Source organism: Hipposideros armiger, unplaced genomic scaffold (genome assembly GCF_001890085.2).
Source record: "Hipposideros armiger isolate ML-2016 unplaced genomic scaffold, ASM189008v1 scaffold_983, whole genome shotgun sequence".
Taxonomy (NCBI): domain Eukaryota; kingdom Metazoa; phylum Chordata; class Mammalia; order Chiroptera; family Hipposideridae; genus Hipposideros; species Hipposideros armiger.
The window spans coordinates 216,135-226,684 of NW_017732333.1; the positions used below are offsets into that span (position 1 = coordinate 216,135).

The 10,550-nt window shown below is 64.6% G+C and overlaps 1 protein-coding gene across 5 annotated transcripts in view; it reads right to left on the reverse strand.

The window, feature by feature from the left end:
- TSPAN4 (tetraspanin 4) overlaps positions 1 to 10,550 on the reverse strand; it is a 20,608-nt gene that overhangs the window by 1,966 nt on the left and 8,092 nt on the right. For 2 of the 5 annotated variants that reach the window (XM_019631108.1, XM_019631107.1), the window contains exons 3-6: positions 10,107 to 10,186; positions 1,944 to 2,135; positions 906 to 980; positions 17 to 118 (exon numbers count right to left, since the gene is read on the reverse strand). In XM_019631108.1, coding sequence (XP_019486653.1) covers positions 17 to 118; positions 906 to 980; positions 1,944 to 2,135; positions 10,107 to 10,169 — 432 coding nt within the window. In that variant the 5' untranslated portion in view covers positions 10,170 to 10,186. Of the gene's footprint in view, positions 1 to 16; positions 119 to 905; positions 981 to 1,943; positions 2,136 to 10,106; positions 10,545 to 10,550 lie in introns of those variants that run through there. The other 3 variants (XM_019631106.1, XM_019631109.1, XM_019631105.1) reach the window with 2 other exon arrangements.

The window sequence follows — 10,550 nt, forward strand, 5'->3', positions numbered from 1 at the left end:
CCTGCCCCCCCCTCACATCTGTCTGGATGATGCTCCAGGCGTTGGTGAGGCCCACGTTGCCCGGGGTGCCGTACAGGTGCAGCCCCTTCTTCAGGTCTCGCTGTGCATACCTGTCGATCTGCAGATGCCGACAACTGAGCAGGGACATCCCCGCTCCTTAGCCCACCCTTTGTCCCCTCCCTGAGTCCCCTCCTCCCAGAAGCCCTGCATCTCCCTGGGCCACCCGTGGTGCTGAGCACTGGATAGGCCAGACACCGAGAGGCAGGTACCCAGTACTCAGAGCTGTGTCTGCACACCATGGTCGGGGCACACACATCCCCGGGGGGTAGCTGAGGGGCCTCAAAGCTCTGACACCCCAGGGCAGTGCCCAGGTCGCAGTCCCTACGACCATGGGCTCCTAGGAGAAAGGGCTGATCACAGTGCTGGCAGCAAATGCCCAGGATGGGCCTGGAGCGGCTCCTAGCGCCAGAAAAAAAGTGCTCCCCAAAAAGCGCATTGGGGGGCGTGCCAAGGAGACACAGGAGTGAGCTGCAAGAGCTCCCAGAGCAAAGCAGACGGATGAGCAAAAACTATGTCTCGGATTACAACCCACAGACTAACGCTCAACGAGCCCTCGCTGGTGCAAACCAAGGACCGAACGGGGTGAGGAGGCTCCCTGTCAACCAGGCACAGCCGAGGGCAGCATGAGCGGCCTCCTACCGGCGCCCCCAGGCCTGGCCCCGGACTCTGTGGGTAGAACCTAACCCTCGGCTCTGGGCCCCCGTCAGTCAGATGACAGGGCTGCTGTCGTCCACACCAAGCGCAGCATCTGTGACAGCCGTTTCCAACCCGCCCACACAATCGTCACCTGCAGTGTCACAGCCCCTCGCCTGGTGGTGAGGATGGGTGGGCACAGGTGGCCGTACCTTGTCAGTGTAGGCGAAGAAGAGGATGGCGACAGTGGCTTCCAGCAGAAACACCAGCAGCAGCATCACGAAGAACTGGGGGCGGAGGGGACAGGCCTCAGTGACTCGCCAGCCCCCGGCCCCCCCACCTCCCTTGGAACCCCTGGGCTCCGTCTAGTCTTGCTCGCCCTGCAGAGCCCAGGCCTCAGGCCTGCGAGTGGACGCCTGTGCTCCGTGCCTGGGTCCCTGGGTTGGGCAGTAGGGCGAGGCGATGCCAGGGGATGAATCAGCTGGCAGTGACCCCAGTCCCCAGCCACACTCCTCAGGGTGGCCAGTGTCAGCTCAGGCAAGACCAAGGTGGGGGACCGCCACCCAAGCAGAAGCCCCACCTCTGCACAAACCTTGCCTGCCGGGTGGCAGCCCCCACTCAGCGTCCCCAGAGGCACAGCCCTGACCTGGCCCTTGGTGCCCTGGGTCAAGCTGAGCAGAGGTGGCAGCCTGGCTTGGCCCGCCTTTCCCTCACATCACTCCCCCGGAAAGGAGGGCTGACGGGGACGCGGCTGAGCCTGGACAAGTGGGGGGCAGGGAAATGGGCCCCATCCTCTCCGGGGTCCCCGATCTGCTGTCCCTCAGTCTGGGCCCAGGACACGGGGCCCACCCAGGGGAAAGACCTGGTCGGAGCCCTATACACACTGCAGCTTCCGCCTCGCTCCGAGGGGTCCACCGGCATTTTAATAGGAAGGAGCCTGGCCCAGGGGTCCTCTCCCCTCTGGATTCTCTGTGACCAACACTCCCAAGAACAGGACACCCTTCTCCAAGGCCACGGCCGAGCTAGGAGCTTCTCAACAGAGGCTGCGAGGCCTGGGACAGCAGCTGGGAGGGACGGGCTGAGAAAACAGGCCCAGTATAGGCCGGAGGGGCCCTGCCTCGCACACATGTGCACACGGGTCCCTGTCCTGTCAAGGGAAGCCCCCCACCCGACGCCCCAGGCCCCGCCTGGCCTGGAAGACCCTGTGTCGGGAGCCCGTGCCCCACCCCGAGGGCCTCTCCCGCACTCACGGTGAGCAGCAGGCACCTGTGCTCCTTGATGGCCCCGATGCAGCCCACGAAGCCGATGGCCATGACCAAGGTGCCGGTGACGATGAGCAGGTTGGCGGCCGACAGGGACGGGAAGGAGGAGGACAGGGTGGCGAAGTTCCCCTGTGTGGCAGCCAGCCAGATGCCAACACCCAGGATGCCGCAGCCTCCCAGCTGGGACCACCGGGTGGAGGGAAAGGGGCAGTCAGGTCGCCACCCTGGACCCTAGGGACAGCCACCCAGGGTGGTGTCCGGGGTGGGCCCCGCTGACCTCCCAGGGCCGCGTGCCCCTCTCAGCCTTGTCCTGACACCCAGGCTGGTTCCCCCTACAGCCATCCCCGATGCACAGTGACGGACACCAGGGTCCCACACCTACAGCTTGGTCATGCTGTGGTTGGCGGGGAAGGGGTGGTCTGAGGACGCTCCACCACCGGGGTCATGAAAGAGGCTCTGTTAAGACAGCCTGGGCAGGGGGCCCCAGGGCTCCCCCCAAACATCACCCCCTACAAGCAGTGCCCCCTCTGCCCCCAGAACCCAGCCTGCAGCTTGCCTGCCGTGGTGCCCTCATGGTGGGTACAGCCCAGCCGCCTCTGGCCCTGAGCAGCTCAGAGAGACCCCACCTCAGAGGCCTCAGCAGGACCCTACACACTCGCTCTTCCAAAAGCTGGCTCCCCATGGGTGGCCCGAGAACTCCACACACCAGCCCCACAAGCCCGGCAGGCGTCCCCAGCTGTCCCCTACTGAGCAAGCCCCACGAAGGTGGCGGTGCAGGAATGGAGCAGAGAGCCCACTACCCGGCCTCACTGCCCGGCAACCACTGGAGCCTTTATTGAATTTCATAACTGTCGTTATTACAAAAGTCAATTAAAATAAGAGGAGAAAAGGGAGAAGGCAAGGCGGCGATGAAGCCAGAGGGGGCTCTCAGCCTTGCGTAGTGACAGGGTCGCCTGGCCTTGGGGAGCCAAGGGTGGCTGGGGCTGGCCAAGGGGCTCCCGCCCCAACCCTGAGACATGAGGCCTTGGGCTCTGGGTCATCCCAGGATGAAATGGGAGGATGTGGGGGCATGCAGACCCCCCAAATGCTGACCAGTATCTGGTCCCATGGCAGTCTGGGTTTCAGAAGACCACCTGAGTACCGATGGCTGATGGGCTCTCGGGAAGGCCGGGCAGCCCTGGGGGCCCACCCCACGCTGGGACTGGACAGAATGTGGGACCCTGTGCCCTGACCAGGCCCAGGAGCCTCCTGGCCATCTGGCCTCGGCCACAGAAAACTGCTGGGCTCGAAGTCCAACCCCTCAGAGTGCTCACCCTGCGCGCTCCAGGACAGGCTGGGCCACCAGGCTCCAAGGTACACCGTGTCCACCCAGGGCCACCATGAGCCCCGCATCACCCCCCAGAAGTCTCCCCAGTGTCCACAGCCAGACTCACAGCCCCTGAGGCTGGGAGATGAGCTACCCGCCTAGCCAGCCCTGAGGAGCTGGCCATACCCCGCTCCGCACCGACCTGGTTCCCCAGGCCTGGGGTCCCCACCCTGACAGGGACCCCTCAGCTCAAGCCGGCCCTGCAGGCCCTGGGGGTCTCCCCCTTCCCGTTCCCCAGCCTCGGTCATCCCTGGCCACAGGGGTGTGGGTGGCCACTGAGAACGTGCACACGGGGCTCTGGCCAGCGTCCTCTGCGTCTGGGGTCCTTCTGGGCCTTGCCCAGGCTGGGCACAAGAGCACAATGGGGAGGGGGTCCCCGTCAGCCCAAGCCAGACCATACCTGCCCTGTTTGCACCTTCCACGAGAAACAACAGCTTCTGTCTGAAAACTATAAACACCTCTGCTGGTGCGGCCAGCTCAGGGCGGGGCCTGGGAAGCTGCTAAACAGCGACCGGGTGCTGGGGCCCCACATGGGGTTCCTCTGTCCCTGGTCCAGGGCCATCGTGCCTGTCCGGGCCCCAGGTCGGGGGGACCCTGACACTGACCGCACGGCCTTGGCGGTTCCCGGAGGGGCCACCATGGATGACAAGTGCCTCTGCCTGCTGCCAGGATTGGAACTGAGAGGCCTCGGCAGTGTCCAGCTCAGTCCTAGTCATGGACTGCGGCCCAGCCAGCAGTCAGTGTGTCTCCTGACCAAGCTCAGTGCTGATGAGGCTCTGGAGGCCGGGGGGCTGGGGGAGGCTGCCCAGAGGGGGAACAGGACCCTCTAATTGGAGACACCTGGCACGCACCCTGGGCATGCACACGCCCCACTTCCCTGAGCCATCCTCACCTCAGAGCTGGGTTTGGGCACAGCCCCAGGGCATGGTGGGGTCTGCTGGCTGTAGGGAGAGGTGTGTGCCCCCCACCTGCAGGGTGGGGTGGACGTGGGCCCCCACCAGCAGCCAGGCGGTGCTCTCCACAGTGCTGACCACAGGCAAGGCCACCAAGACGAAGCGAGGCGGGGCCACCAGCACCTTGGGCACCCTGAGCCTGCCTGTGGGAGGTGCCACTTGTGACATCACGGGGCACAGAGGAGGTGGGACAGGTGCCGTCTCATTTAATCCTCTTGCCCAACCAGCAGAAGAGGAAACGGGGAGCTGAAGGGCTGCCCCGGCTGTGCTCCTCCCCCATGCCCATCAGGACACCCAGCACCTGGCCCCCACCTCCTCTGGGTCTTAGGGGATCTCCAAGGACCCCAGGATGAGGCTGCAGCTAGTACCCAGTGGGGCACTGAAAGCAGAAATACCACCACACAGACCCCCACACACAGGGAGGGCTCGCCTGGCCTCTGCCCAGCCCTGGGGCAGGGGGCGGGGAGGGGGGGGGCCGCCTCTCTGAAGGAAGCTGGAAGTCAGGCCCTCTCTGGCCAGAGGACACAGTGACTCAGTGGGTCAGGATTCGTGGCTGAGCCCCCAGCCACAGTGGGTGGGGCTGCCTCTTGGGGAGATGCTGGTGTAAAGGGGGAAATTGTTATTTAAAACCCAAGCTGCCTGTGAGGCTGGCTCTGCCTTCAAGGGCGGTGGATGGCTCCTGTCAGCAGGAAAATGAGACGACATTGCCCCGTGGGGACAGAGGGAAGGACACAGGGAGGATGCTGCCGGGTAGAGCTGCTGTGGGCGGTGGGGGGCCCAGGAGGGGTGGGCTATCACCGCCAGCCATGGTAGAAATGTATTTCCTTAATTAACACTCCATGAAATGATGGCGAGAGAGACACCCGTTGGCTGTCACCCAGATGCACGCCATCACACACACCGTAACACCGACACACAGCCCACCCATGCGGTCAGACACCGCTCACCATCCCACGGTGTCACGCACAACAATGCACACACCGTCCCTCGTCACAAGTCCCCACAAGACCCCAGGCCCCTCCACATTCAATCACATGTACACAGAACAGTCACAAAAACTCTCAGAGACACACGCTAACAAAATGCAGGCACGTGCTTAATAAAATCACCTGTAATTCAGAAATGTTTCTGCCCATGCAGCTTTTAAAACATTTTGGCAGGAAAATTGCAGCCTCCAAGTAAAGGAGAAAATGGGCCCCACTACATTCAGACACAGCATCAAACACAGGACGAATGGGGCTGAGGCCCCGAGACGCCGGAGCTCCAGCCCCTCCTGGGTCAGGATCGGGGCCCCACCCCAACCCTACCACCTGTCCGGCCCCTCGCTCACTGCCTAGGGCACTAGCTGAACGCCCCTCCCCAGCCAGGCAGAAGCCCAGGGGGCCCAGGAGCAGACACTGACCCCATGACAGCCTGGGAGAAGAGGTCAGCCCACTGGTCAGGGTCTCCGTCCCAGCCCTGCCATCAGCTGGGGCTCCCTGTCACGCGCCCTGGCGGCTGCCCTCACCCGGTGCCCGGGTCACGCTGCCTCTCCTGCCATCTCTTTCCCCATCCGTGTATTTTTCAGGTTGGCCCAGGGCATGGTTGGGCGATGCCATCACCTCCAGGCCCACGACAGGCAGGTGCCAGCTGGCCCTCTGCCACTGCCCCTCTGGCCACACAGCTCAGTGTGGCAGATGGCTGGGCAGCTGGCCACGTCCTTGGAATGGGGTGGAGGGCTAGGTACCTGCAGGGGCCACGCCTGTGCCCAGAAGCCCACCTGGCAGCCGGCACAGCCCCGGGGTGGGAGCTGAGCATGGTGGGGTGATGCACCCCTCCCAGCCAAGAACTGTCATGGGGGGCCCATCTATACCAAGCTTGAAAATGGGAGAATTTGTCTGCCACGCCGGAATCAGGTCAGCAGCTGCCCACAGTGGGTTTGGAGGGACTGGGTGAAGTGGCTGGGGGTGCCTTCCAGGCTGATGGAATTGTTCCCTACCAGATATTGTTCCTGCGATGACAACTCCACACTGTCCACTTAAAATCTATGCAACTGACTAGCATTAATTTTCTTAAACGCCAGCCAGCCCCCATGTCCTCATGGGTCCTGTTCACCCATCCCCGACCCCGGGAGCCCTCCACATGCTCCCAAAGCTTAAAGATGAGGAGACCGGACCTGGCCCATTGGGGAGACAGTCCCACTGACCAACGACCCCGAGGCCAGTGTCCAAGGAGGGGTAGGGGGAGAGGGGCGTGCAGGGGAGAGGCAAGGACCACAGCAGGGCTGCTTGGGAGTGGATGGGGGGGTCGCCAGCAGGCCCAGCCCCAAAGGGCAGCACCTCACTGGCTCGATCCTCAGGGCAGGGAAGGAGGGGAGAGCAAGCCCAATGCCCTCTCACAGGCAGGGAGATGGGGCCATGGCCCAGGACGGCGGGGTGCAGTTAGGACCTGGGACCTCGCCACAGCACAGAACTCCTGACCTCTGAGTCCCCCTGAGCAGCCGAGGCCATATCTGTGCCCCAGACAGCCCCCACCCGGCCTGTAGCCTACTCTACCTCTGCTTTACATGTAGAAAGTTCTATCCACACAGAGGCCTGACAAGCCCGATTCGCCACCTGGCCACGGGTGGGGGCACAGAGCACCCTCGCCCGACTGAGCTCAGCCCTGCCTCCACCCAGGTCCACCCCAGGACCACGCCAGACCTCCCAGACTGCCCCTGGGCAGCCCTGAGCTCCGACCAGAGCAGGGGCGGAGCGGGGAGAGCACCTCCTCCGTCCCCCACACCCGGGCCTCCACCTCTCGCCACTAAGGAAGAGCTTGACCAGGAGGCCTGAACCAAGTGGCTCCTTGGGGGGTTGCACAGCCCCCAACCTCCATCCCAGGCCCCATGCATGGCCCTCTCCACCACCATGCGCTCCCCAGAATCAGTCCTGGCCCTAAGCTGCCCACCACCTGTGCACGCCTCAGAGGGCAACTGTCCCCAAAAAGGTTGTCCCGAGGGTCTGTTTGTTGCAGAAGGGCAGGTGTGGGTCTGGGAGCCTGTCGGCTCTGAACTCTGAGGGGCCCAACCCTCACACCCGCCACCCACCTGCATGTGGACTGGCCTTCCTGGCTCCCAGTCCCAGGGCACCCCAGCTCCAAGCACAGGTGGTAACAGGGCAGGCCTGTTTCCGCCCCTGAGATGAGCTGGCACATTAACCCCAGGACAGGCGGGTGACGACACTTTCCTGCCCTCCCAGACCCTGTCCAGGAGCCCCCAGGAGAAACCCACCAAACAGGCCACCAATGAGACTCAATTCTTTCCTGAGCCAGCCGCTCCTGCTCCCAGGCCGAGTCATGGACTGCGGCCCAGCCAGAGGCGCCCTGGGCCGGGGCCCACCCTACACTAGGGTGGGGAGGGGAGGTGGCATTGCTTCAAGCTCCAACCAGGGAGCCAGGTGTGCAGGTGCCTGAGGTCCAGCTGTCAGTGTGAGGGCCTTTCCAGGCCCACCTCTGGGAGAAGAGGAGCTGAGGCAAATCCTGAAAGCAAGGGGCTGGGGGACAGGAGACTACGGTGACGGCAGCGCGCAGGAGCAAGCGCGTCACTGCACCTGAAGCCGGAGCAGGAGCACAGGGCGGCGCTCTCATGCCCACCCGGCCCCCTCTCCTTGCTGCACCGACCACTCCCACCCCACCCCAACCCCAGCTCTGGGCAGTGACCTCCATGCTGGCCCAGCATGTAGCTGGCCTGGCCCTGTTGGGTGGGGTCAGAGGACTGACAGACGAGGGTCTTGAGGTCCAGCCCACCGGGACTCCCCTCCCACAACCTCAGCCCCAACCCTATGGTCAGCTCCAGTGGGGAGACTGAGGCAGGGCACCGGGAGGGGGGTGGCCTTCTGTCCTCTGGTCTGGCAGTGAAAGTGGAAAGTGGAGTGGGGGGCAAACACAACCCCTCCTGTAGGGTGCCGGCACCACCAGACAGCAAAGGAGCCAGTCCCAGGGAAAGAGTGTTCTAGCCGCTCCCACCCTGCAGCCTCTGTCACCAGCAGGGAGGGTTTAGTTGACACGGGCACAGGGACAAGGTGCAGTGGATGTCACACCCAGCCTCCCCTCGGACCGACCCCCAGGTCTCTGACCCCTGCTGGGCAGCACGCTGGGGCAGGGAGGGGCTGAGGCCAGCGGCAGGGGCCCCATTTGCTTGGCTGGGAGGTGTAACTGGGTAATAAGAGGGACTTGGATTTTCAGGGCGGGGAGGGGACGGGAATTTGTCCGTTTGCGGTGGAGTGGCAGAGCCTGTTGGCCCAGAAGCTAGCAGGGAGACTCCTGCTGGGTCCACGGGCGGAGACCTCTGCCTGAAGACCCATGCGGCTGGGCTGCTTGCAGAGCACAGGCCCCTTTGAGGGGCCCGCTCCTGCCTCCTGCAGGCAAGTGACCAGGTCACTGAGGAGGGCAGGTGAGGAAAGCAGCAGCTTCTGCCCACCTCCCGGCACCTGACCATCCCTCATTCCCACTGCCTCCCAGTCAGTCCGCCACCTACACCACCCAACACGGTCACAGCAACACCTGTGGCTGCCAGCTCTGGTCCCACTGCCCACTGCAGTTGGTCAATGTCCCTCTCCTCTTCACATGCCTGCTCGGAACTCCAGCTGCACCCACCTCTGCTCGGGGTCCTGGTCTCTGGGGTAGTCCTCCACCATGGGCCTGGGCCCCTCCCATTCCAGAAGCCCCTTGCAGAGAGCAAACTCTTGGGGTGACCCCTCTGGAAGCAGGCATCTGGGGCAGGAGCCTCCTTGGGTCACACTCCCACGCTTGAGCCCAGTCTAGCTGGCCCTCCCAGTGACTTCTTACTCCCCCGCCCCCGAAATGGCAGAAGAGAAAAGCCAGGGCCCAGGATGGAAGATGGACCTAGGTTTCCGAGCGGTTAGCCTTAACTGGACTGCATGCAAATGAGCATGCAAATACAGCCTCCTTCTGGAGTCGACAGCCCAGGCGGGAGCTGAAGCCACGCCCCCTTACTCCCAGTTGTAGACGGAGGGCTGGCGCAGGAATAAAGGATGGAGCAGGGAGTGACCTTGGCATTCTCTCTCCACCAAGCCACCCCCGGCCCCAACAGTGGGGCCCAGGCCTGGCCAGGAGTGCTGCGACCTGGTCACGTGTGACACCTGTCACAGCCACGGCCCACCACCCTCCCTGCAGTTATGGGGCTGGGTGGCAACTCTACCCCCGATCTTGGGGGGTAGGAGCCACCCTGTAGCACCAGTACCTCTGACCCTGGACACAGGCACCTCCTGTCTGAGCAAAAATTTGTTGGAGAAGGAGGCAGCAGGAGGGTGGGACACCCCACACACTCGCGGGGGCCCCGCTTGCCCCACAGTCCTGCTCAGTGTCTGGCCCAGCCACAGAACTTCTGGAGACTGGGAACCCCTTGCCCCCACAGCTCCTCTGAAGCCGGTTCCGGGGCCCAACAGGTCTGCACGCTTGGTGGAGGGAGCGGGGGAGAGGACAGGAGGGAGGCACTGGCACACAGACCAGGACTCGAACCTGTGGCAGGTGCGGCTCAGTGGCCCGGGCTGCCCTGTCAGGCACCAGGACCGGGACACACCCCGTCTCAGGAAAAGAGGGGAGAGGACATGGGGCAGCCGCCCAGAGTGTAGAGGCTCGGCTCCCCCCACCCCCACCCCGCGGACAGGAAACGCCCCCCGCTGGCCAGTCCAGCCCTGGCCCCCAGCCAGAGCAGCAACCCGGGGGGGACCCCCGCCCTCAGTCTACGTCCCGCGTGTCCCACCCGAGCAGCGACTCTAGGTTCTCCCCTGGTCCCCCCACCAACGCCAGGCCCCCAATGTGCCCCCGGCGCCCGGGCCCGCCACCACTCACCCAGAAGAGCAGGTTGAAGGCGAACATGAGGTACTTGACGCCCTGGAGGCAGCCGCGCGCCATGCCGCAGCGCTTCAGCTCTAGGAGGAAGATGAAGGACAGGTCCAGGTAGAAGACCACGTACTTGGTGCCCTTGGGCGACGTGTAGCGCGCCTGGGCCGCCTTGGGGCCGGGGTTGGCGTGCAGGCCGAAGAAGGGGCCGCCGCCGTCCCCGCCCTCCCCGCGCCCGTACAGGCTGCTGTAGCGCCGGAAGGGGCCGCCGCGCGCGAAGCCCGGCTCCTTGCCCTCCGGCGACGGGCTGCGCCGGTAGGTGGACTCGTCCGTGCTGGAGCGGCGCATGGCGCCGGGGACCCCGCCGAGCTCAGCGCCCCGCACCCGCTGCCCCCGGGCGCCGCATCCCGCGGGCCGGGCCGGCTCGGCGCCTCTCGCGACCCCTGCCCCGCG